Source organism: Hemicordylus capensis, chromosome 4 (assembly GCF_027244095.1).
Source record: "Hemicordylus capensis ecotype Gifberg chromosome 4, rHemCap1.1.pri, whole genome shotgun sequence".
In the NCBI taxonomy this organism is placed as follows: Eukaryota; Metazoa; Chordata; class Lepidosauria; order Squamata; family Cordylidae; genus Hemicordylus; species Hemicordylus capensis.
The window spans coordinates 49,232,477-49,259,997 of NC_069660.1; the positions used below are offsets into that span (position 1 = coordinate 49,232,477).

At 44.3% G+C, this 27,521-nt stretch overlaps 1 protein-coding gene across 6 annotated transcripts in view; it reads right to left on the bottom strand.

Moving 5' to 3' along the window:
- The window catches only part of RALGAPB (Ral GTPase activating protein non-catalytic subunit beta), a 94,519-nt gene that overhangs the window by 28,035 nt on the left and 38,963 nt on the right, over positions 1 to 27,521 (bottom strand). For 4 of the 6 annotated variants that reach the window (XM_053245380.1, XM_053245381.1, XM_053245379.1 and 1 more), the window contains 8 exons: positions 26,518 to 26,632; positions 25,503 to 25,650; positions 17,628 to 17,692; positions 17,333 to 17,465; positions 13,018 to 13,151; positions 12,015 to 12,197; positions 5,336 to 5,487; positions 4,676 to 4,863 (listed from right to left, as the gene is read on the bottom strand). In XM_053245380.1, the coding sequence (XP_053101355.1) occupies positions 4,676 to 4,863; positions 5,336 to 5,487; positions 12,015 to 12,197; positions 13,018 to 13,151; positions 17,333 to 17,465; positions 17,628 to 17,692; positions 25,503 to 25,650; positions 26,518 to 26,632 (1,118 nt within the window). The remainder of the gene's footprint in view (positions 1 to 4,675; positions 4,864 to 5,335; positions 5,488 to 12,014; positions 12,198 to 13,017; positions 13,152 to 17,332; positions 17,466 to 17,627; positions 17,693 to 25,502; positions 25,651 to 26,517; positions 26,633 to 27,521) is intronic. The other 2 variants (XM_053245382.1, XM_053245384.1) reach the window with 1 other exon arrangement.

The following is a 27,521-nucleotide window of genomic DNA, read 5'->3' on the forward strand; positions in this document are numbered from 1 at the left end:
CATGATGCCATCAGACCAAGAAGCCATTGTATGAGTTGTGCTGGTTGCCTGGGTTGTTGTTGGAAGAGATGGACTAGATTCTGGATGCAGTGGAACCTGTCCTTTGGCAAGTATGCTTTTTGTGCTATCATGGTCCAAGATTGCACCAATGAAGGAGATCCTTTGGTGAGGCTCCAGGTGCGACTTTTTCCAGTTTACTTTGATTCTGAGATCCTGGATAAGTGATAATACACACTGAATTTACGAAAGTAACTCTTCTTTGGTGCCGGCTGCCAGAAGCCAGTCGTCCAAATATGGGTAAATAGTGACCACCACCACCCGGATCCTGAGATGGGCGATCACTGCGGCCATACATTTGGTGAAGACCTGGGGGGCGGTGCACAGTCCGAATGGCAATACTGTGTATTGGTACACTTGATCTCCCACAGCGAATTGGAGATATTTTCTGTGGTGTTCCCTGATGCTGATGTGAAAGTAGGCGTCTTTCAGATCCAGAGTTGCAAGCCAGTGTTCGCCTTGGAGCAGCGGAAGTATCTCTTGCAACGCCATCATTCGAAATTTCCTTACTTTGATCAGCTTGTTTGGGCGACGGAGATCCATGATGGGAGGGATCCCTCCATCCTTCTTTGGAATTTGAAAGTAGCGGGAGTAGAATCCCTCCCGCCTGTGTACCCACGGAACCCGGGTGATTGCACCCTTCTCCAATAACTCCCGTACTTCCTCCCGTAAGGTTTTTGAGGGTGGAGTAATCCTCATCCCCGAATAACAAGGAGTGGTCTTGAACTCTATAGTGTAGCCCGACAAAATGATTTTCAAGACCCAGCAGTCTGATGTTATGCGGTGCCATGCAGGGGCATGGCTTGCCAGCTTGATGTTGTTGCTTGGCATTGGTGGTAAGGCCCCTGCTGGCGGGGATGGGGAGTGGAGTGGTGTCCATGGGTAGTCCTGAATCTCAAAGATGCTTTTGGAATTCAGGTTGCTTAGATTTCTGAGACTGAGAGGATTTGTTCTTGCCCTGATAGGGACACTTATTGTAAGATGAATATGGTCTCCTGAAGTCTCGACAGTCTTGTTGGCGGAACGAAGTCCGATATCTTCCCAAGTAAGACCGATACTTTGGATTGTAGGTTGAAGTGGAAGCTTGAGCTGTAAATGTTTTGTCAGTAAATTTCAACTTTTTAAGCTGTTCCATAGTTGAGTCTGTGGATTCACTGAAAAGCCCAGTGCCATCAAATGCTAGTCCTTCAATTTTCTCTTTCATGTCCGCTTGGAGGCTGGTAGAGCGCAGCCAGGCATGCCTGGGAGTTTAACGGCTGCAGTCAAGGAGCGGGACTCTCATTCTGCGAGGTGTTTGGCGATGCTCAGTTGTTGTCGTGTTAATTCCGCTGACCTCTGAAGAGTCTGTTGGTACTTTTTCTTGAAGTCTTCTGGGGGTAAAGAGTCAAGCTCATTCCGTAGGCTCTCCCAAATGCTGTGGCAATATTTCGCTGTGCAGGCGGCATAGTTCGCTACCTTGATGGACAGGCATGAAGTAGAATAAGTCTTCCTGCCCAGTAAGTCTAGTTTGTGGCCTTCCTTCTCAGGAGGTGTTGAGTAACGTTTTCCCGTCTTTGAGGAGGCTGCACAATCTACCACAAGGGAATTTGGTGCAGGGTGCTTTAACAGAGAAGTGTTATCTTTTTCTTGTATACGGTACAAGCTCTTTAACCTCTTGCTCGTTGGTGTTGAGGTGTGTAGTACTTCCCATGCGCATTTGGCTGCCCTAGTAATAACTGGAAGCATGGGTAAGGCCACAGGTTGAGTAGACTGTGTCTGTAACATGAAATTGTACACCGGATCATCAATTGTAGACAATTGTGATCGAATGTCCAAGCCAAGAGCCTCTGCCATGGCATGAATGTGCTTGTGATAAGACTTCATCTCCTCATTAGGAGATACGTATGTTGCAGGAGGTACATCCACTGGCGGGTCCACAAGGGAATCTCTATCTTCTGGGTCCGACTCGAATTCAGAGGATCCATAATGCTCAGATTCAGATGCCACTGGCGAAGAGGGCAGAACCGTTTGTGTCTCCGTGGTGACATTCCATGGAAAGCACATTTGTGTGCCTATGGATCGCACCTGTGGTACTATGGTTTGGGTACATCATTGGTCTGTTTGTACCCGTGGGGTCTGAGTTGTTTTAGTAACATAGGATGGAATCCTCAAAGGATGTTGAGGCAGTGTTGAGACTGTCAGTGTCGCGGGTAGAGGGGTATATGGCCTCCAGGCCCTGTTGGATCATCAGAATATGCGGCACCAGGGGAACAAGTCCCCAATCCGCTAGTTCCAGGTGCTGTGGCTGGAGTCTGATGCGTGAAGCCACAAGTGTGCCAGGTCAAGGAGTTATGTAGGTGGAGAGCTGATAAGGTGTTTCCCGATGGAACCACTGTAGCATCTGCATCAACAGTTGACAGTGGAAAACCTTTAAAGGTAGATGTCGATGGGGTGCTTGAGGTCGAGTCCAGCATCAAGAGTAAGGTCTGTGCGGTCGAAGGATCTAACGCAGCCATCGTGTTGGTTTGAGTCTCATAGACGTTGAAGGTTGGTAACGGGGTCGGACAAGTATGCGACACTCTCGTCGACATAGGAGACCATAGGAGTATGGAGAGTGGACACCGGCTGCACAGTAGTTGTGGGTGCTGGCGATGTTTGAGCCAAGGAAGAGACTGGCGTCCTAGCAGGAGACAGGGATCTGGCTCTCGATGCCTAAGACAACGGCGCTGGCTGATGTTGGGCTGTTGTCGACACCGAAGTTCCCAGTGCTGACTCTGATGTTGGGGAACGGCATGGAGCTGAGGGCGAATGCGAGGCTGATGGTGGAGATGGCGTGCGTGTTAGATCGATCGTCTTCTGGTGTTTTGATGCAGGTGGAGACACAGGCGAGGAGGCACGGTGCTTGGAAAACTTTGACGTCGAGAGATGTTTGGATGTCGAGGCCAAGTGTGTAAGCTTCAGCAGTCCATGAGTGGATTTCGACGTTGAAGCCGGTGTCATAGAAATAGTGCGCGCTGTCCATGTTGAAGCGGAGGGGTGTGATGCCGGGCGGGCTGGTGTCGACACTGGGGCCGATTTGGTGGACTTCGATCGATGGGGCGTGGATAATGAAGGAGGTGCCGATGCCGACTTCACAGGCAATTTTGACCTCGAAGCTGATGGATGCGGCTCTCCCAGTGTCGAAGGACTTAAGACATCGTCATAAATGGTGGCCCTCAGATGAAGCGCTCTATTCTTGCGCGTTTGTTTCGAGAATGACAAACATATCCGACAGGCTGAGACATTGTACTCTTCTCCCAGACATAGTAAGCACAAGTCGTGTAAGTCCTTTGAGGGGAGCTTGGCTTTACAGCCGTCATACCTTTTGAATGACTTTTTCTCCTCAGTCATGTTGGGGCGTGCAATCGGGTGGTTAGGGGTGTTCTGAGTTAGAAAAAACGAGTCAAGTTTGTCAGCCAAAAAAGTGGTCAATTTACCGAATCGTAGATCGTCAGCCAGTCCAAGGTCATACACAGGATAATTCAAGTTTGGGTTTTTTGTTGGGTTTTTTAGGAACAGATGAACCCGCGGAGGAATTTAACCGACAGGAGTCGGTAGACCAAAGTCTAAACGCTATGGCGGTTGGAAAAGAACTGAGGAAGGTGGTGCCCAGCCTGCCCTTAAATAGCACGCTGCCAGCGTGGGGGTGAGGCTTGGACGCCTTGACAAGCTGAGGCATGGCTACCGCGTGGGCTCTGTGCAGGCGCAGAACCCATTCTTATGGATGTCGACGGATCTCGATCCAGATCTCTTGGTTACAGACGTTGGCTTCAGGATCATAAGTTGGGCTGAAGAAGCCAACATTGGTGAGTTTACACAACACAGCCAATGTCAGCTTTGAACTTGTGTAACTGGAAATTAGGCTCATGCATGTTTTCAGGGCTTCGGTGGTGAAGCTGTCATTCGCCATTACATGTGAACCCACTCTGTATGTGAAGTGCTTTGGATGCTGCAAAAGCACAACAAATACTATTAACAGCTACCTTATCTCAAGAGAAAACCACGCTTCAAGGATGGTCCTAGTGTACCATGCTAACTTGAAAATCCAAAGTCTAACCCACTAAAACACAAATCAAACAGACCAGAATACTTTGTATAAGCCTGCTTTGCTTGCATAGTTTATTTTGACTGCAGAACAAAACAAGAGAATTGCATAAAGGGCGAGAAATAAAGAGAAGCAGGCTTGTCATGGTGTTCACCAATTCATTTATTTTTATCTGTATGGTAAACATGCAATGGTAAACTTGCTTTGGAAGAACTAATTTAATTGAAATTTAAGGCATCAATATGTCATATTTTCAAATTTTTGAATTAGTATGCCAACTGTATATTGACTAGATTTTAGCTATATATTCACATTTGTTAAAGTTACAGCAAAAATGCAGAACTTAGGGGTGTGCACGGAACTGCTCCAGTCAGCTCGGTTTGCACTGAACTCGAACTGAACCACCTGGTCCACAAACCAGCTGGCCATTTGGTTCTGCACTAGAACTGGGTCGAACCGGTTCGGCATGCTTGCAAAGGGGAATATGGTAAAGATTCCCCTTAGGTTGACAGCAATATACCTGCTTGAGAAAAGGCACAACATGGATTTACTCACTTTGCTCATTCCCTAAGGGCTGCTCCAGCATTGCGAGGATGACACTGTTGTCCAGGACAAAGTAGCGGAAGCTGTATTTGTTAATGGAAGGCAGACGGGAGTATTTAATTAAGGTGATCTCATTCACCAAGCTGCAAGGAGAAGCAGGGCCACTGGGTGAAGGAAAAGCTCCAAGGATTTGCATGATGCTGTAAACCAAGAGAAAGGTTTAGTCAAAACAAATATGCTAGAAAAATCTGCTTTTACAATGCTAGAGATTAGAACAATTGGAGCGATGACATTTTGCCAGATGAACTGCCAACCAATTGCATAAAATTCTAGCCAATATAACCAAAACAAGTTAGGCTCACAAGAAAAGTGCAGAAACTAAGACCTGCTCAGATGAAAAGCCCTTAAACACAGAAAATAAATCAAAAATAAATCATTCACAACACTTTGAAACATGGGCCCCTCTCTGTCTTCAATACACATATGAAATCTCTAAATTCTAAATGGGTATTGTCCTAATGCTCATGAAACCTAAGGAACTTTTGGCATACTGAGCAACTTGGCTGGGGAAAATTTCACTCCTCAAGGATGAAGTAGTTGTTCTAAATGAAATCTTTTCCAAGCACCTCCACAATGAAAGCCAAGAGTACTATTTTTAGAAACCTTTCATACCATGTGAGGGTAGCTTCAGCTGCTTCTTTCACCCTCATGGAAGCAGGATTTGGTTCTTTATCTCCTTTGTACTTGACCTCTTGTTCAATGTTCCTGGATTTACTTCCTGAGATGCCCAATTCTACAATTTCCAATACTTCTTTTAAACAGTCCTAGAGTGAAAAAAATCCACACTCTTTAACAAACCCAGATCCACCAGCATCTGCTTATCAAATAAACTGAAATAATGTCAGGTTGCTTACCTGTAACTGGGGTTCTTCTGGTAGTCATCTGTCCATTCACATGACTGGGCTTCACACTTCAGTGAAGGCAGGACCTGGAACTCTTATAAGCGCTCTCATCCTTCTTGGGCTCTGCCCCTTCTGCCTATACCACATGACTCACCTTAACCTCCTCAGTTTAGGAGTCTGCCACAACAAATCTCTGCAGTAGGGAGGCTGGGTGGGCATGTGAATGGACAGATGACCATCAGAAGTACCCCAGTTTCAGGTAAGCAACCTGACCTTCTTCTGAGTGGTCCCTGTCCTTCACACAATTGAGCACATCGCAAGCCAGATCATCTGAGGTGGGTCTAGAGCATATGTGGAAAAGTTAAAACAACAACAACAACAACAACAACAACAACAACAACAACAAGGCAGAAGGGAGCAGTCATCTGAAAACTGATTGGAGTACTGCACACCTGAAGGTTGCATCCCTTCTTGCTCGGACATCCAAGGCATAGTGGCAAACAGTGTTTCCTCTAACAGAGATTCCCAGATGTTGACTACAACTCCCAGAATCCCCAGCTGCAATGGCTTTTGCTTGGGTCATTGTGGGAGTTGTAGTCAATATCATCTGTGGATCCCTGTTAGAGGGAACACTCAAATAAATAAACGAATAAACGAAATTGGTGAGCCAATACCTGAAATAAGTGAGGAGAGGGGGAACCTCTGCAGATCCCCCTGCCGCTTCAGACAACTACCCTGGAGGAATTGTGTGTGGGAAATTCGTGAACCTACCCGGACCAAACTGGTGGTGGTGGTGGGGTGTTTCCAAGGGGGTGCTGGACCAAACTGGCCCGTTCCGGTTCAGTTCGGACTTGAACCGAAGCAGACGAACCGGTTCCGTGCACACTCTTAGCAGCAGTGCAGTCAGGTCCCAGATTGCTGCAGCCTGAGGGGGGCAGTGGACAAGACTTTTTCTTTCTTTTCACCATGTCTGGTTCCTGTGTGAGAGAGTTCTTCCTCTTTTTTGAATTCTGGGCCAGAGGAAGGGAAGTCCCCGAGGAGGTAGATTGCTCCTAGAAGGAATGGTCAGCTCTAGCTGGTCCTGAGGGAGCCGGAGCAGCATAGCCCAGAGTGGACTGCGGAGTCGTAGGCTACATGGGATGCTGTGACAAAGGGCCAGTGAGAGGCTCAAAGGCTAAAGTCCCTGAGTCTGGGCCTGATGTGGTCGCGGTAGAAGCGGGCATTTTTGGCAAAGCATAGTCTGCTGAACCGATCTTAGTAGAAAGCGTATCTGGTGATAGGAGAGCTCTTTCCCACAGAACTGCACAGAATCTGGAGACTCTGTTGCAGCGTACTTGCCAAGTAAAGCACTGCTAGTGGTGCAGGTTTGAACAATGTGAGCTTCCCCTAGGCAAAGCAGGCAAAGGTGATGGCCAACGGAGGAGGGAAACAGCTCCAAAGTTGAGATAACGTTTAAAAGAGCCAGTCTTGTCACCCATAAACACCCCATGGGGGGTGGTGGAGAAGAGGGCTGTTCCCTTCGCTCCTCTAAGGGTGGGTGGGGGAGGCACAGGTAAAATAAAAATGCAAAAAAGACCAGAAGACAGAGAAACTGTAAGTGGTCAAAGGGCAGAGAGAATCAAATTAAAAATTAAAGGAGAAAAGAGATTTTTTTTTTTGGTAGGAAGGAAGAGAACACACTGACCAGCCAGAGATATTGACTTCTCAGTGGACGATGAAAAACTGAGGAAGTTAAGGTGAGTCACATGGTACTAGGCAGAAGGGATGGAGCCGGAGGAATGAGAGAGCTTGGAAGAGTTCACAGTCCCACCTTAACTGGAGTGTGAAACCCAATTGTGTGGACAGAGACCGCTCAGAAGAAAAACAGGTTGCTTACCTGTAACTTATGATCTGGAGGTGATCTGTTGTCAGTCATGAGAATTGGGTTACAGCGCCTGTGCAGGGACCTTCCGGAGGGATTAATTTGCTCCTCTCTGGCGCCCCTCCCTGCCGTGCACATGCTCAGTGCCTTCCCTTTACTTGGCAGCCAGGCGCCATTTTGATTCAGTTTCTTGCAGAACGCCTGATGTTCAGATGATCCTTGAAGTGTCCAATCAACTCTCCACACAGGTAAGTCATCTATTTTTACAATGCTGCAGCAGGGAGGTATGAGTGGGTCTTATGACTGACAAAGGATCACCTCCAGATCATAAGTTACAGGTAAGCAACCTGTTTATCTGGAAGTGATTCGTTGTCATGAGAAATGGGAAACTAACCAGCTCTCCACGCCCCACCATGGTGGAGGGTGAAGCCGATCCACCCACTACTCTAGAACTCTCTTCAGTACCTCTCCTCCAAATCTGGCTTCGGCAGCCATACATAGGATTAGGGTTAGGTGTACAGCATAACGCTTTTTGAAAGCCAAATGTGTAGTTCAAGTGGCAGCTGCACACAAGTCCTTAAAAAGGAGTCAAGAAAAGTCCAGCAGAAGTAGCGCATGCTCTCATGGGGTGTGCTTTCACCACCTTTGGAGGTTGCCAGTTCTGTAACTTGTATGTTAAGAAAATAAGGTCAATGAGAGCGCCTTGGTCTCGACATAGACATGCCCTTGTTCTTGCCTTTAAATAATACAAAGAGCAGCTTTGTAAGTCAAAAGTCTTTTGCCCCTTTCAGGTACTGGAGAAGGCAGCGCCTGATATCCAATGAATGTAAAGCCCATTCCAGGCGAGTCTCAGGTTCTAGCAAAATTTACGGAAGTACGGTATTTTGATTCAAGTGGAATTCTGTTACCACTTTAGGTAAGAAAGACGGATCAATACACATAGCCACCTTATTGGGAAAGAACTGCGTGGTGAATCCGCCCTTAAAGCAGCCATTTTACTAGCACAATGGGCAGTAAGTATGGTGATGAGAAAGACAGTTATTAGCATCAAATAATGCAAGCTCACCTCATGACATGGTTCAAAGAAAGATTCCATCAGTGAAGTCAGCACCAGAGATAGACTCCACTGTTCAGCCAAGTAGTGTATAGGAGGGTATAGGTTATTTATGCCACGCAGAAACTTTTTGCACTGACGATGAGCAAAGGTGGTCTTGCCTTGCCAGCCTCCATGCTTAGCTGAAATAGCAGCAAGGTGCATCTGTAAGGATACATTCACCAGACCCAATTCTTTCAGAATGGTCAGGTATAGTAGGACCTGATCTGTTGAAGCTCTGAACAGATCAAATCCATGGTCCTTAGCATAATTGGTAAAATGCTTTCATTTACTAGTGTAACTTTTCCACGTAGAAGGCCTATGACAGTTTAGCAGGATTCTCTTTAATAGCCGACCTTCCACACCGTCAACCACAGTGTCCGCAGAGCCAGAAGCACTATTCAACCTCTGTCTCTTGTTAGCAAATCTCTTGAAAGGTAGTTGGCAATAATTGTTCCCCGTCAGTCTGGGTAGCAATGCAAATTGCAGTTGGCGTGGCCACCATGGTGTCACTAAAATAGCTTTCGCATCATCTTGTATCAGCTTGCCTACCACTCTGTTGACTAGGGGCAGTGGAGGAAACATATATAGTAGGCCCTTGTCCCAGTTGTACTGAAAAGCATCTCCCAGAGATGCTTGTCCAATGCCTGCTCTAGAACAGAATCATGGAAATTTCCTATTTATTTTATTTTATTTATTCTCTTCCGTTTATCTATTCTCTTCCGTTGCAAACATATCCACCTGGGGAATACCCCACATGGCAGTCAGACGGTCCTGGCATGCTTGCTTGAGCTCCACTTCAGGATGTTGTTGATTCTCGAATGTCCTGATTAAGTCGTCCGCTAAGATGTTCTCCACACCCTTAGGAACATAGGAAGCTGCCATATACTGAGTCAGACCATTAGTCTATCTAGCTCAGTATTATCTTCACAGACTGGCAGTGGCTTCTCCAAGGTTGCAGGCAGGAATCTCTCTCAGCCCTATCTTGGAGAAGCCAGGGAGGGAACTTGAAACTTTCTGCTCTTCTCAGAGCTGCTCCATCCCCTGAGGGGAATATCTTGTAGTACTCACACTTCTAGTCTCCCATTCATATGCAACCAGGGCAGAGCCTGCTTAGCTAAGGGGACAAGTCATGCTTGCTACCACAAAACCAGCTCTCCTCTCCTTTGTGGTTTTAGACACTGTGTGTCTAAAACCACATGCGTGTAGAGGGTCCCCTTTGTGGCACTAAAGGTTTTGAAGGGACAAATGTAGAATATGGCCTCCACAGAGTTGCAGTAGTGGTAGGCAGCAAAGTGGCCATCAATGAGGCAGGTCATACCGGTTGGAAAGAGGATAGACCTGTTCTGGTCGTAGAACTTGCAAAAGATGACATGGATGGAGTTTTAGGAGTTGAGTCTCTATCCACATCAACATCAATGTCCAAGCTGCCATCAAGAAGCCCTGAAACGTGGAGCCAGAAGGAGTGCTGGTGGCAGAGTCCAATATACTTATTAGTGACTTTGCAGTGCTCTGATCTAAGAAAGTATCATCAGTATTTTCAAACAACAGCAGGGGAGACCTTACCGTCATCCATGCTGGAGATAATGTCAGAGGCTTGTAGGAATGAGGAGGCACTGCTGCCAATGGTGAACTCAGAAAATTCCGTTGAGTCGAACTATGCTCAAAATTGGCCATTGATACTGACGCGCTTGGTATCGGGATTAGCATCAATGTTGATGTCGACATCAACCGCCGATGTCGATGGACACATTAGAGGACCAGTAAAGAGCAGAGAACTCTTTGATATCAAAGGGTTCGGTAACAAAGAATCCAACGTAGGAGAGGGAGTCCTTGATCTCGATGGATGTGGAGTCTTCTATTTGTTTTTCTTCGGAGGTGGAGAGTCAGTGTCAGAAGAGACTCGATGCAGTTTATGTTTTTTTATGTCCGGCATCAGAGCTCACTCACCAGGGCTTTAGACTGTGCACGCACAGACCCTGAATCCAACATTGAAACCGTTGATGTCGACTTTGGTGCCAAACCAACAGATGCCGATCTCAATTTCGACTCTGGTCTCATGTCGGTGGACGCAGCACATCGCCATGCAAAGCCGCTCTGAGGTGCAATGATCTATTTTTTCAAAGTTTGTTTTGAAAACGATTTACAAGTCCTACAAACAGCAGGGAAATGCTGTTTACCCAAACACAACAGGCAAAAGTCATGTTCATCAGTAGAAGGCAATTGCGCTCTACAGTGAAAGGAAAAAAGTTTTCTTTTTTCTCTCCGCTCCCTCCATTCTAACAGTAAAGCCATAAAATTCCAAACAACCAAGTCCAATGTCCAGAAATCAAAGAATAGTACTCATAGTCCGTAGGTCAAAAAACACAGTCAAATCCAATCAAATAAAGCTTTTCCCCCTAATCACTGAGGAGCTACAATCTGAAGGTCTCAAAGCATCAGCAGTCGAAAAGAAACAACCAAAATGGTGCCCAACTGCTGAGTAAAGGCAGGCACTGAGCACATGCACGGCAGGGAAGGGCTCCAGAGAGGAGTTAGTTAATCCATCCAGAAGGCACAGTAACCCATTTTTCATGATGACAACAGATCACATCCAGATCTAAGAATTCTGGAAGGACTTTGTGCTGCCTACAATTTGCTTTCATGTGTTCTTCATTAGTTATACTACCATGATACTCTATACAACTTCTAGAATGTGACCACATTTCCCCCCACTGTGACTTCTTCATCAACTACAAGGTGTTGCCCACCATACTAGCTCATAGGGATGCAGCCTTTATGTTGTCTGAAGCTCAGACTTCTGGTTCACTGACTTAATCAGCTACCGGGATGCATTCAAGAAATAAAGCATCAGCATGATAATCCAGAGAAGGGATTGGTGGATCATAAAGTCTGAGACTTCAGGACAGGCTTGCCTCAAACTTCAAGAGAGAGAAGATACAAGACAGAACTGCACAGCAAGGGTGTTAGATATAATGATTAGTGGCCATATTAGGTCCTTCAGGGATTCCCACAGTAGCTTGTCCACCCCTACCAAACTCTACAGATATTACTGTATCAACTTGAAAACTACTGTCCTGCTTCAAGCCAAGGGGCTGGCTCAAGTAGGGGTAGCAGTCATTGATTAGTTTTGATAGCTGGGTTTTACAGGAGTTAGAATGCTTGTGTCCAGTGCTTCAAGGACACAAGGCAAGTTGAGTTTTGACACCCCTGCTGTACAGGCTTTAATATGGTTTTGCAATATTAAAGACACACTACAACCTCATAAAACAACTTATGACTGCACATTTTTACAACTTGTAGAGAGACTGTACAATTCAGGCTAGTACCCACAAACTCTTCCACTTGTGCAAGAGGAGGAGGTGCAATTTTCACCAATTCCCCCTTTCTCTCCTGTCCCTAAACAAGAAGAACTTGGGGTGGGGGGTTCCGAGAGTTCTGCTCATGCAAGTACTATTTTTTATGCTACTCAGATAATTTAGCAGTTTCACTCACCTTTTCATCAAGCATGTCTGGATGTTCAGTGAGCCAGACGCAGAGGCACTGAAATGCAGCTACTATCATGGAGTGAAGATCTCTGGAATGGAGAGGGGCTGGACGACTGCATTGGTATACAATGTAGCCGCACACAGAACTAATTGCTCTCTTTCTGTCAGAAGAATCTACACCAACCTTCACCTGAAAAGAGCAGCACAGATGGATGTTCAGCTGGAAACCTCCTTAGGAAGTCACACCCCCAGAATTAATTTTGTTGTTCCCAACTACAAGTCCATGAAACATTTCAAGCAGGACTCTCTGAAGATGATGAAAGCTCTAGAAGAAGCTTAATGATGTTGACAAGATAGACGGAAATTAAGGAATTTGATATTCTTATAGCTGCCTAGTCCTTTCCCATTTTGTTTTTTGCAAAAACACTGTTGCCTTTTGCACATTTACTTTATGCCAGGAGACCTAGTATTCTCTTTGGACTGTTTAACTATAACAATTTCCTTTCCAAGGGGAGCGGGGAAATCACACACATCAAAGGAGAGATGTCACCTCAGACTGGAACCAATTGTTTTGCAGTTCTGTCAAATGTTCCCTAATGAGGAAACAAACCTCTCTATTACAGAAACAGGCAGGAATCTCAGACCGGGAAGCCCAAATCCTACAGCCTAACACCGGTACGTCTGGTGACTGGGCCTTCTCTGTAGCTGCTCCTGGCCTATGGAATGCACTCCTGGCAGATAGCCATAATTTGGGCTCGTTGTTGGCCTTTAAGAGAGCCCTAAAGACTTATTTGTTTGGCCTGGCCTTCCAAGTTTTTACAATTGTTTTTAAGTATTTTAATTGTTTTAAAATGGTTCTGTACAAAATTGTTTTTATATTGTTTTAAGCACTATGTTTTAAATGGTGTTTGTTTTTTATGTTCTTTAAACTTGTTGTTCACCGCCCAGAGCCTTTGGATGGGGAGGTCTATTAAATTAAAACAGTGTCTAGAAGAGCGACTGATACTTACCTTTGCCAATCCAGAAAGCAGCTCTAACGCAGCTAGTGAGATGCTCATTTCCTGTCTCCACTGGGTGTCGAGTCTTTGTGTTACCAAATGAATGCTGCGAAGCAGGAGTCCGGCTGCTGTATCTGTATGAAGAGCTAGGATATAAACCCCAATACCACATACCACAGGGAGGGAAAACAACTAAGTGTTAGTAACAATCAGCAAAGCCGTCCATCAGCCAGAAGCTAAAGCAGCCACAATACACACAGAAAACAGAAAAGTACGCATTTGTTTAGGAAGCAAAACATTCAACAATTCACACAGGTTAAATAACCTGTTAAGAACCTTAAGGTTAACTAAAGAAGTTACATACTAATCTAAGTAGCTTTTGTAGAAATTTATAAAGGAAAATCTCTAGAAGTCTAACTAATGCCAACAGGTATTTTTAGGTAACCAACAACATTCTGAGTTTAAATGCAGATGATTACAGGTAGTGTGAATTTAACTTTATAGTTATTTCCAACCAAAGTTTTAAAATTTTCCATCTCTAAGAATTGACTGATCATGTAACATGACATGATTACATGAAAACCTGTTTTCAGTTACTGATATTAACCCCTGCTAACTTGGCAAAGAGGCACCTTTTAACGTGGTGATTCTCTTTATTGAGCAGGGAGAGAGTAACTGGCCCTATCCACCCCCAGCACAGTGACTGTTGCTGGTGTCTATGTTTCTTTTTAGATTGTGAGCCCTTTGGGGACAGGGATCCATCTTATTTATTTATTATTTCTCTGTGTAAACTGCCCTGAGCCATTTTTGGAAGGGCGGTATAGAAACTGAATAAATAATAAATAATAATAATAGTTACCAAATTATGCGAACACAAAAGTATTCCATGCCTTAAAGGTAAGGTAAAGTGTGCCATCAAGTCGATTCAACTCCTGGTGCCCACAGAGCCCTATGGGTTTTCTTTGGTAAACAGGAGGGGTTTATCATTGCCTCCTCCCACGCAGTATGAGATGATGCCTTTCGGCATCTTCCTAGATCGCTGCTGCCTGATATAGTACCAGCAGGGATTCGAACTGGCAACCTTCTGCTTGTTAGTCAAGCATATCCCAGTTGTGCCACTTAAGGTATTCCACGCCTTAGGGCTGACTATTTTAATGCTTGTGTTGAGTTCCCCCACTAATGCTTTGCTCTTCCTATGTTAATCCAGCAAGTTCTTCCAGTTAAAAAACTGTAATATGGATGGGCAAACCAATTTGATACTGAACCAGTTCGATTCGAAGGCTCAATGTCAAGCTGAATCCTCAGTCCTCAGTTCGGTTCAATGTCGAGCAGAACCCCCGACCTGTTTGGGGACCCCCTGCGGCCTCAGAGAAGCCCCCCAGAGGGAATAAGTTAAATATATATTTGCAAAACCCACCCACCCCTGAATTGAACCGGGGGGTTCAATGGGAGCAAAACCCAACTGCCCTAGTCCAGTTCGGACTCAAACTGAACCGGGCACCCGGTTTTATGCACACCCCTAAACTGTAAGACCTCTATAAGTTGGAGGAGTGACATTAAACACTGCAGAGAAAATTACATACTCTTTGACAAGGTGCTCTTTTCCATTTCTGTTAAATTCTGCTAGGAAGAAAATGCCCTTGTACTCAGACTGATAACCCAGACAGCTTGTGAAAACAATTTGATATAGGTTTTTATTAAATGAAATACTATTTACCAGTTGAACATGGCTACAAGAAAATTGTTAAGAAAAATGATTCTCTTCACTTTTCATTCAGCCAATGTGGGGCTACATCATTCAAACCCTCCACACATACAGAATTGTTATGACTGTGAGATCTTGTTATAGAACTAATTGCTGGACATCTGAGTGCCTCAAGAAAAGCCCTATGATCCAAGGGAAAAATCTTTATTCTCATTTTGCACCTGAGGGAAATGCTAAACATAAAGAAGAAAAGCTAGGTAGTAAAGTGAGCTAAGGTTCGATGCCTATCTCAAACTAAATTCACAAGTGAGAGTTAAATGAAGACATGTTTGCTACCAGGGAGAGAGCCTTTTTGGTGGTTGCACCCTATTTATGGAATAGCCTTCCCAGTGAAGTTTGCCTGGCTTTATCACTTTGTTTTTAAATGCCAGGTAAAGACCTTTTTGATCACCCAGGCCATTTAAATTTGTGTTTTCAGATTTGATCCGATTTGCATTGTATTGAAGCTGCTTTGTATTGTATTTTGTATTTTCTTTCACCTTTTTTGTCTGTTATGATTTAATGTGTTATTTATTTTTATTATATGTTTTAATCCTCTGTTGTGAGCAGCCCAGAGAACAATTTGTTATGGGGCAACAAAGTTGTTTATTATCATCATTATTATTATATGCATAACTGCATATGCCTAGACTTGAATTACATGCTTGAAATATCAGTAATTTCCTAAACCATTCTTCTGTTTTATTTATGATCAGTTCTCTTAGTTCTGCAATGCAGTTTACTGAAGAATTTTACATACTCAGTTTCATTCACAAACAATGCTGTCCACATTTTCTGGGGTGGGGGGAACCATCCAATTGTCAAATAAATTGAGGAAGAGATTTTTTGAGAAAGGGTGCAATTCTCAAAAAACATACATAAACACCCAGGTCCTAAATGGCCCCAACAGAGCGTTTTATTTTGCAAATCCACTGTATTGGTTCAAAATGGCAGCCACACAAAACAGAGACAACACTCTTTTGTAAACCATGGGCTGTCAGTCAGATACAAACCTAATTCACAGCACAGGAGTGGGAGTCCTAAGTGAGAGTCACCATGTTTAAAGAAGCAGAATACAGGCTCAATTATTTCTGCTAGGAGTTAATTGTTGAATACCGAACACACACTTTTATGGTGCCTGCTAGATTGAGGATAGTTTTATTCTCCAGCCCTATCCTAACTTTGGCTATCCCTAACTCTCAGCTTATTGAGCAGTTTGGTTCATAAGATTCAGAAAACTGTAAGGACAAAATCACTATGAACAACATGCCATAACACAATAGTATCTCAACACAACTTGCATATGAATTTAACATATGCAAGTAAGAATATGAAAGAGGCAATTTCCAGTCAAAAGATGACATTTTGGACTTGTTTCAGTTGCTACAGGAAAACATGTAAGATGACTTTAAATGAAGCAATTCTACATTGCTATGTCACCTCCTGACGCAAAATTTTCAACATTTAAATATTGGTACAGGACGATGCTTTTTACACACATTTGCAGAACACATGAACACACATATTGTGAGGTACATCCAGTTAATACTGATTAATGCTGTCGGAAGAATAGCAAACATTTTTGAGAACTCTAAATTTTTCCAAATAGTATTAGAGCAGGGCACAGATTAACACTGATTATGCCTGGTAAAATACAAATGTATAAAGCACACAAAACTGAAGACAAAATTAGAATAGGGATACACACTATGGGCAGGGTCCAGAGTAATATTTGCAGTTCTGTTCATGCAAGGTGGGCAGAGAGGAGACAATTTTTGTTCACCCCTTCCTTCCCTCTGCAATCTCTTGAAAATATGTCCCTGAGGTTTGGGGGACACTCTGGGAAATATTGGGGAGGCTGAGGGGCTGCAAAGGGAAATGTTTCCCCTCCCCACCTTATGCAAGCAGAATATCTTCGGTTTGCAAAATACTAGTCTCAATGCTGCTCTGTATTAAATTGCATCTTTCTGCCAACTGCAAAGAGGTCAGAGTACTCCGACACTGGAGCTGCTGAGAAGAGGGTGTCACGGAGATGACATCATACTAAAGAAACTGAAGCAGATGCTGTATGCACTTGGCAACATCTTGAAAGTTCTTCCTATAAGCAGTTGGCAGCCCTTAAGGTGTGGTGAGGAAGAGATAAAGGAACTCCAGACTACCTCTCCCAAAACATCCCACAACCCTATCTACTGCACTAAGTAGTCCATCCTCCAATGAATATACGCACCTTGTAGTCCCAAGGGATTTATGTTCAGAAATATGTCCTTCACTGGGGTCCCATTTATATACTAGTTTTTATGTATTATGGACCACAAGCTAGCCAAAATCTTTCAGCTGAAACTCCTTTTGATAGTTGTTTTTTTAAAAAACATTCAAACCTTGTTTTTTTAGGTTGTGAGCCCTTTGCGGACAGTGAACCACCATATTCTTTTTCTATGTAAACTGCTTTGAGAACCTCTTTGTTGAAAAAGCGGTATCTTCATAGAAATAGTGTTGGAAAACTATTTGCCAAAATCATTTTTTAAAATAGAATTCTCAGAACTAGGACATCTGGCTAAGTCTGTAAGAAGTCAAATTCCTTACCATAATCCCTTAGGAGAGCTTGCGCTGGTCTCTCACTGTCAGGAGTAGTGGGCTCTGTGCTTCCTCCACTTGCTGTGCTAACACCACTATTATTGCGACTGTGGCTTTTCAAGACATTATTTTCATTGCCATTCTGTGAAGTTAAAAACAGGATTCTATGAAGAGATGAAGACTATGTTGGTTATTCTCCCACAGTGAAGAGAGATATCCTTTGCACTCCAATAATGCGAGAACTTGTGGCAACCCAACAAGCCACCTGGCATCCTTCACCAAAAGGTAAAAAAAGAAGTCTTACCATTTCCCTCTGGCAATCAATGGCTTCCAGAAGTGCTGAATCTTGTACTATGTTTAACATTGCACCTGCAGAAATAAAGATGAAGACCTATTTGAAACATGCATGGTAGAATGCATGAAGCAATAAAACCTACACCAATGCATTCAGGAAGAACAGGTTGTTCAGCTGTAACTTTTGATCTTTTGGTGATTCAGTATAATTTAAAACATGGGCTTTGTGCCTGCACAATGGTCCCTGCAGAAAGATTTCAAGCTCCTCTTAGCACTCTGAAGCTCTGCCCTTCACGTGCAAAGTGCACTTGGTATCTTAGGCGGCAGAGCACTTCGCAGCTCAGTTCCTAAATGGCCACAATGCAGAATGGACAAGGTAAGTACAATAGGTACATCCCAAAAGCAGGGATGCTGGGTGGGTGTTGATACTGGATCACCAAAAGATCAAAAGTTACAGGTGAGCAACATGTTTGTCTTAATGGTGATCCAGTATCCTTCACAACATGGGAGATTAGTGAGCTCCCCTAAAAAGCAGGTGGATAGAGGCTGAGAGTTTACAAGACATTAAGAAGTACAGCCTGCCCAAAACCAACCTCAGCTGTAGAGTGGATGTCCAACAAAGGGTAAGTTGGAACACCAGGTAGTGGCTTTACGTATTTCAGAAAAGGCAGTGCCAGACAAATGAGCAGCAGAGGTGGCCATAACCCTGGTGCAATGGGCTTTGATAGTGTCTGGTGGTGTTATACCTTGCTTGTCACAGCAGGTAGAATCAGCTGGACCAGTCAATCAGAAAATCTTTGACGAGACACAGGTTGGTGCCTGTGAGGGCCTTTGAAAGTAACAAAAAGCCTACTGGATTTTTTAAAATCCCTTGTCTTGTTCAAATAAATGTTGGAAGGACCATGTCTTGGTTAATGTGAAACTTGGAGAACACTTTTGGGAGGAAAGTGGGATCAGTGTGCATAAATTTGTTGGGGGAAATACAGTAAACGGAATGTCAATTCTGAGAACAGTGAGTTCGCTAACCCTCCTAGTGTTGGTTATAGCAGTTAGGGAAAGTGTTTTGAGAGTGACCAGTTTGATGGGGGCCAAGGATAGCAGTTCAAAGGTTGCTCCAGTGAGGGTAGAAAGAACCAAGGAGAGAGTCCAGGGCTTGACTGGTTTTCTAACAGAAGGATAAAGGTTGTTATGGCCTTTTAAAAATCTTTTGCAAGATTTTAGAGTCCCAAGACCAACAAGGTCTTAGAGTCCCATCCCAAATGTACTGCAGAAAGGGCTAATGTATGGGCCTTGATAGATGAGTTGGGAGAGGCCTGTATGTTTCAAAGAGGTCAAGTACAGGAGGACATGGTACATGGAGGCAGAAGTTGGTTTGAAGCCCTTAGATTTTGCACAGTTTGCAAATCTTTTCCATTTACGGGAGTAGTTCTATCTGGTTGAGGCTTTCCACTTGTGGAGCAATATCTGGTCTAGAAGTTCAGCCTCCATGCAGCCTTGTTCAACGTTTGGAGGCTGTGATGGAGCACCAAATCCCTGTTCTGCAAGAAGAAGCTGGGATGCTGGTTGAGGCGGTAATGGAGGCCCCGAGACACTCGTAGGAGGAGAGGAAAACAAGGCTGTCTCAGCCACCATGGCGTGAGTATTATGCATTTGGTCCTGTGTTGTAAGATTTTGCAGAGGACACATGACAGGAGGGGGAAGGGTGGGAAGAGTTAGTACAGATGCATGGTTCAGGATATTTGAAAGGCACCCCCTAGGAACCCTTTGTCCACTGCCACTCTCAAGAAGAAGTGGGGACACTTTTTGTTGTGTTGGGTCACAAAGAGATCCACTAACTTGAGGAGTCCCACAGTTTAGGAAAAGATCAGAAAGGACATGGGGATTGACCTCCTATTCATGTTGACAGGACAGGTTTGTTTCTCTGCTAAGATTGTCCACCAACATGTTGTTGATGCTCTTTATGTGAAGGGCCAATGGGTAGATGTGGATTTTGAAAATGTGCTGCCCTGGTGGTTGATGTATGCAGCTGTGTTGTCCAGTATGATTTGGACCATCTTGCCCTTCAGAATAGATGGAAAAGACTTCAGGGCTAAGCGAACAGCCAAGAGCTCTAGAATGTTTATATGAAGGAGGAATTGTTGGTGATTCCAGAGACCTTGCACATGAAGCCAAGCACAATGAGCACCATACCCTTTCAAGGATGCATCCATGGAAAGAGTTAGTGTGGGCAAAGAAGAATGGAACGGGATGCACATCATTAGGTTTTCTGGTAGAACCCACCAGAGCAGGGAGTCTAATATGGGTGATGGTAGTAACTATTGCAGTTGCCAGCTGTCCACATCTGGTTGGAAATTGGAAAGGAACCACAACTGAAGACCTTGCATACCAAGTCTGGAGTAATGAACAGTTACAGTGCACGATGCCATCAGGCCCAAGAGGCATTTGATGGACTATGCCTCTTGGGTAGGTTTAGACCTGAAGGAACAGATCATATGCACAATTGAGAGCCTTCTCTCTTCTGGTAGAAAAGCTTGTTTTGCATTTGTGTCCAATATGGCACCTATATAAGCCAGACATTTCTGGGGAATGAGAATTGATTTATTGAAATTCATGTGAACGCCCAGATCCACCAAGAGCGTGAGCACTCTCTGCATGTGATTGGTGAGCAGTACTTTGTCTGGAGAGGTGAGGAACCAATCGCCTACATACAGGAAGATTGAGATTCCTTCCATCCTGAGATAGGCAACAATGGTGCTCACATATTTGGTGAAGACACGCTTGGCCGTGGAGAGGCCAAACAGGAGTATGGGTAAGCTTGGTTCCCCACAATGAAGCGTAGATATTTCCTTTGGACAGGTAGAATCCCCATGTAAAACTAGGCATATTTTAGATCTAGCGTGGCAAGCCACTGTTCCTCCGCTAGGAGAGGGAGGAGTTGTCGAAGAGTGAGCATCTGAAATTTGTATGTGTGGGGATGAAGTTGTTGAAGGAACATAGATCTAGAATTGGTTGAAGACCACCTGCCCTTTTGGGTACTTGGAAGTACGTGGAGTAGAACCCTGCCCATTTGTGTTCCTGTGAAACCAGTTCTATTGCCCGTTTGGACAACAGTTCTTGAACGTCTGTTAGTAAGGTAGGAGTTGAGCTTGTATGTTTTACTCCTAAGAAAGGGGAAGTTGTATGCAATTCTATGGCGCAGCCAAGGCAGATGATAATTAGCACCCAGGTATCAGAAATGATAAGAAGCCAAGCTGAAAGGAAGTGTGCAGGTCTAATGGGTGTGGAAGTTCCTATGGGCAGGGAGACCTGGGAGACAAAGATGTTGTTCGGATTGGTCCTGGGCTTTGGTCTTTTGTTGACTACTTCTTTGAGAGAAAAGGGCATTTCTGAGAGTATTTGACAGAAGGTCTATCAGAAAATCTTTCCGAGTGATTGTATTGGTATCTGGGTTTGTCAAATCTCCTAAGCCTTTGAGAGTAGGATTGAGGAGTGGAGGAGGATGTAAAGGTCCTGTATTCTTTTCATGTGTTCCATAGTTTTATCTGTTTGAGAGCTAAAGAGGCCTTCCCCATCCAAGGGGAGGTCTTCAATTTTGTCTCTCATGTCAGGTTGTAGAGAGAACCAACTGAGCCAGGCGTGTTGTCTTCAAGAGATGGCACTAGCGGAGATGAGAGATTCAGTTTTTATCAGGTGTTTTGTGGTACTTAAGAGTTTGATTGTGATGTCTGCCAATTTAGAAAGTAGCACTTTGAATCCTGATTGGGTCATTTCAGGAGCATCCTTTAGGTTGTCTTTGAACCCCTCCCAGACTGAATAATGGAACTTGGCCATACAGGCCATATAATTAGCTATCTTCATTGAGAGAGACAAAAGCATAAATTTTCCAGCCAACCAAGTCAGGTTTTCTGCCTTCTTTGTCAGTGGGAGTCGAGTTCTTCCAACCGACTTGTTACCCATAGCACAATCCATGACTAGTGAGTTTGGTGGAGGGTGCTTAAATAAGAACTTGCAGTCATCCTCCTAGACTCTGTATAAATTTTTGAGCCTCTTGGAGGTAGATGTGGCACTAAACGGTGCATTTTTACAGGCAACAGTACTTTTATCAGTACTGCCAACATGGGAAGAACAGCAGGTTGTGAGGTCATTGTTGAGGCAAAAAAGTCAAAACCCGGGTCCTAAACAACTGGCACTGGAGATCTGAGTTCCAGGCGAAGAACTTTAGCTATCTCGGCTACCTGAATCCAGTATGACTTAGTTTCCTCAGTTGGAGAATTGGAAGAATTATTTGGTATGTTGTTATCAGGGGAGGGACTGAATAGGTTTTCTGTGCGTGTAGATTCAGTGTCAGAAAAAGAGGAAGAAATGTAATAATTGCTGGAGAACTGCTTTTCTGGGATAGCAAGTGTCGCCACAGTGCTTAAGAAGGAAGTAGTTTATGTAGAAGTAGAAGCCAGATGAATTGGGTCAGTAGGGCAGGGCACCGGAGACTGTGGGGGGGGGGTTGCTGTGGGAGCAGGATCCAGAGGATGCTTACATAGGAACATAGGAAGCTGCCATATATTGAGTAGGACCATAGGTCCATCTAGCTCAGTATTGTCTACACAGACTGGCAGTAGCTTCTCCAAGGTTGCAGACAGGCATCTCTCTCAGCCCTATCTTGGAGATGCCAGAGAAAGAATGGAACCTTCTGCTCTTCCCAGAGTGGCTCCATCCCTTAAGGGGAATATCTTACAGTGCACACACTTCTAGTCTCCCATTCATATGCAACCAGGGTAGACCCTACTTAGCTAAGGGGACAAGACATGCTTGCTACCACAAGACCAGCTCTCCTCTCTATGCTTGAAGGAAGAGTCCATGAGAGCAGGAGAAGGGTTGGTAGGTTTGAATTTCTTAGGGTGGAAAGATGGAATTCTTCATAATCTTATGGCAGAGATGGAGAAGATGTGAATAGAGGGTATTTAATTCTCCCCATCCACCTGATATGACAGGGGTCCAGGCCCCAGGGCAACTCAAATAGTCTAGCTGTCTTCAGTAAGGGGAGAAATAGTCTAGCTGTCTTCAGTAAGGGGAGTAGGCAGTGATGTGAGGAATTAAGCCTTTCCTTCCAGGGTTGGACAGGAAAGTGCAGTGGAGAGCAATGAAGGGCTGCTCGCATTGGAGATGCAGATTCCTAAGGCATATTAGGAATCTCCAATGAACCCAAGCCAGTGTCATCATCAATATCCTATCCATGGAGGAAAAGCCCTTTGAACACAGAGCCAGAAGGCGTTGTCATTGGAGAGGCCAGGATGGAGTCGATGTTGGGGAAGAGAGGAAAGTCCTTCGACACCGACAATGTCGACACAAAGTGTGATCTAAAGACAGGTGTAGAGGAAAAAGCTGAAGGAGCTGGCTCATGTATGGAAGATGTGCTGTCAGTTGAGACCAGTAGTGGGGTAGACATTGACGCCTGGGCCGCGGTAGACGTGGACAGTGGCGCAGGCATAGAAATCAACTAGAGATTGAGATTGGCATCAGCACTGAGGCTGGGGCTGTTGAAGCCACTTCGATCACCTCCAGTGAGGAGAAAGATGAATGGGAGCAGACAATTTGAAATGACCGGAGACAGTGTTCAAAACGCATCCGATGTTGATGCAGGCAACAATCGATGAGGATGCATCGAAGGGGTGGGTGGCGCAATGCCGGAGTTTATGTAGAGGTCAATGGTCGTGATGGCGGTGCCAGTGAGGTGGGCCTAAGTAAGGCTTCCGAAATCAATGCCGTTGATGTCGAAGCTCAAGAAAGTTTCTGAGAGGAAGAGTCCTCTTCCTGATGTTTGCACTTTTTATGATGTCTATGGCTTTCCTTAGATGCATCCCGTGGATTCATGAAAGTAGCTGCAGAAGCAGACAGGGAAACTCTCAAAGTCGAGCCTGACTTCAACAGTGTTGACATCTATGGTGTTGGCGATAGCGGGAAGTGTGGCATCCAAGTCAAGGGACACAGGGGCTGTTCGTATAGGGCTGCCCGCAAACGTAATTCTCTACTTTTCTGAGTTGGTTTGGAAATGGAGGGGGAAACTTTACAAGCATAGATATTGTGGTCCTCCCCAAGGCATAGCAAGCAGAGTTCATGCTCGTCAGAAGAGGGGAGGGTTCTGCGGCAAGTAGAATACCTCTTAAACGTCTTAAGTCCATTAGCAACAAATCCAAAACATGAGGCAAAGAATGGTTAGAAACAGTACAAGGTCAGAGAAAACTAGTAATCCAAACTGCAAATTTTGTTTTTTAGGAACTGAAAACGAGGAGAAAAAATGTGGTAATTATTCACAACAGTGGTTGAGAAGTAACTGAGCTGGGGAGCTCTTTGCCGCAGAAGATACTGAGAGTGCTCTGTGCGTGAATGGCAGAGCTTCAGAGTGCTATTAGGAACTTGAAATCCTTCCGTGGGGACTACTGTGCAGCTGGCAAAGCCCACATGGTGAAGGATACCTGATCACCTTTAAGATCATACATATACATTACTAAAGGTCATGCTATGGTCTTTGGGCCCCCATGGAGGGGCAGAGTTTCACTTTCGATGGGGAACTTGGCAGCTCCTCCTCCTCATAGCCACTGGCAACGGGGAGGGTGAAAAGGAAGAGCTTGGGCTGCTGCCGCTACAGCCACTACCACCACACATTTCCTCTTGAGGAGTGTGTGGGCGACGGCAGAAGCACAGGGAAAGAGCCCAGCGCTAGAGGAGTGTGCGGAGGCAACAGTTGTTCAACCCCTACTGTGGGGAGGTAAGAAATAGTCCAGCATTCAAGGATCGTGCAGGTGGACAGTGACACAGAGAAAGAGGTCAGCGCTTGAGGAGCATGCAGGGCCACAGCAGTGGCCAACAATCAACACTCCAGCAGCTCCTGCTCTATGGTGGATATTTCCTTAGGCAGGGAGAAAGGCCTGTGTTTACGAGGAACTCTAGCGGGGAGAGAGGCCAGCGCCGGATGTCACCTTCACCAGGGGAGGGGTGTGTGCTCCTCCCAGCCACCGCTCACCAGCAAAAACCACAGATACGCGAACCCCTTACCCACAGTTAAGGAGGCTCATCCTCTATTTTAAAACCATGAATATGTGAAATCATGAGTAATGGAACCAAGGATAGGGAGGTTTTCCTGTATCTCAAAACTACCTACAATAATCCAAATGGCTCCCTAGACTCACAGTTGTGACATTTGCATCAGTTTGCAAAGTAGTTACGTTCTTTCATATAGCAAGGACCTTTCACATATAATAGCAATTATTGCTAAATCATTCCTGGGGAAACCATGTAAATTAAATAAAGGAACAAAGGGAAAGTTCTGTTGCATCCTAAATGAAGGGAAGAACAGAATGTGGGAGCTGGGATGGATAGAAAGGAGAAGAGATGCTAATGTGTCATTAGGAACAATTAAGTTAGGTGGGCTATTGTTTAGGGCAACCTGCTCTAACATGATCCCACAGGTGCTTCTGACATGAAGCCTGACTGACGCTTAAAACGTGATAAGCAGCATATCTAACCAATACAACAGTATCAGTCAAGGCTCTTTGTATGGCCATTAGGTTACCGTTCTGCACATCCAAACTGTTCCCTGCCTTCTGGTCAGTTCCCAGGCTTCTCTCACCCTCCAACATGCTGTTGTGCTTTTCAACCACTGGCTGAAAATGTGTTCCTCACCACTGGCTTCAGCTTCTCGTTTGTACTACAAGAGCTATCCTGGGTTGTCTCCTGTTTCCACCTACCTGCACCCTCTCCAGTCATCAGAACCTGTCAGCATTCAGGTACTATGCCTGGCACATTTCTGAAGACTATAAACCCTAAGCTATCAAAAGGAACTACATTTTCAGAGTGCATCTGAAACACACCAAAAAAGAAAAAAAGCAACCTAGTATCATCTGAGTGTTGTTGGGGTCCGTTTCCGTCTGCAGTGCTCCTATGAGTACATTGACAAGCCTTAATTTCAATGAAAGGAAGGTTACTGGTTTGTCATAGGATGAACCGTTGTCATTGCTGAATTTTCCTTCCAGAACAACCTGGAAAAAAATTGTTTCTATTATCCATGGTTGCAGATATGAATAAGAAAACCAAAGCTCTAGGATATATTATTTAAGGCCTTTTACAAATTTAATTGGACTGAATTTAGTACCATCTAGTTTTTAAATACCCTCTACCCCTCAAAAAGTGAAAGTGAAAAGCATGATACAGAAATAGCGCTAAACAGAACCATAAAAACTGGCATTGATACAACTCCAGCAAAACAAAAACAGAACGTAAAATATAAGTTTTCACTCCTCATAAAATGAACAAACCCAATTGATGTCCAACATACATATATTCATTCTACTAAGCTGGAGCTTGAAAACTAGTCTTCTATTACACTCAACCCCATTCATAAACATCTGTATGATCCCACCTATCCGTAATGAAAGTGTAATAGTGAGACTTGTATTTTTTCAATTCTTAATAGTTGACATCCAGACACACACAGTATTGATACTATGGGCAAGACATGATTTTCGCTGATCTCCCCTTCCCTATGAAGCCCACTGTGCCTCCCAAAAATACTTCTCTGAGGGTCACATTTATGGGAGGCACAATGGGCATCAGAGGCAAAGGCAGAACAGTGAAAATCACTGTCCTCCATAGCATCACCACTATAGATGTCTGGATGTCAATCACCATATTCTATCCTAAGCTTGTGTTTGCTGCTACGATACATCTCGTTTAGGACTGCTAATTACCAAACATTCTGTGAATTTCCTCCTATGCAGTGACAGCACAATTTTCTTTCAGTATCAGTACAGAGGTGTGCCATCTTAACCACTGCTAATCAAGTATAGCAAATATTAATTCAAGCAAAAACTAAACAAAATGCCACTACTAACAATCAATTTGATTACCTCTGATTTTATTGCTCCAAAATGATGGGGAAGAGGTAACAAGGCGAGCAAGATATTGATAGAGGCTCTTCTTAGTTCTGTGGGGTTCACATAGGTTTTAAACTTTACAAGTTCCCTGAAAATTAAATTTTAAATAATTGAATTGAACTCAATTAAATACCAATTCTATTCCAAAACACAAGTACTGATTTATATTATGAACAGTCATCAAGCATGTGGATTAAGATTACCAGATGTGCTGGTAGTACAAGCTCTTGGTAAGAATGTTGATCTAGAATAGGATGACAAGGATTCATATCCCACTCAGTCATGAAGCTCATGAGGTTGCCTTGGGCCAGTCTCCATCTCTCAGCCTAACCTAATTTTGTGAAGATGTGGGCAGGGAGGAAGAGAACCTTGTATGCGAGCTTTAGCTCCTTGGAAAAGTGACAGGATGAAACAGAACACACACACACACACACACACACACACACACACACACACACACACGAGACAGTGATCAACTCATTATTTTTTAGGTTTTTCACACAAAAAGGGAACATTTTCTTCATTAATGTTGATTCATTAAAGTGCAACTGAAAGGTGTCTGCCAATTGCAGTTAAGCATCCAGCAGATAAAAGAGTACTTTTAAAAAAAATTTACTGACAGAAGATGTGATGATTGATTATAGCTACCACCACAAGTGGTTTTAAAAGAGACAAATTCAGAGAGGATGGATCTATCAGTGACTATTAGCCATAATGTCAAAATGGAAGCCCTGTGTTCAGTAACAGCGTATTACTGAATACCAGTTGCTGGGGAACAACAACAGAAGAGGGCTATGGTCTTCATGTAGGCTTTTCAGGATTCTGAATGGCCACTGTGGGAAGCAGGATGCTGGACTAAAAACCTTTGGCCTGATCCAACAGAGTTATGTTCTTAATTATATTAGTCATGCATGACTATAGTATGTAAATTCTATGTTCTTCTCATGTTTCTTTTGTGCTTCTCAGTGCTAAACAAG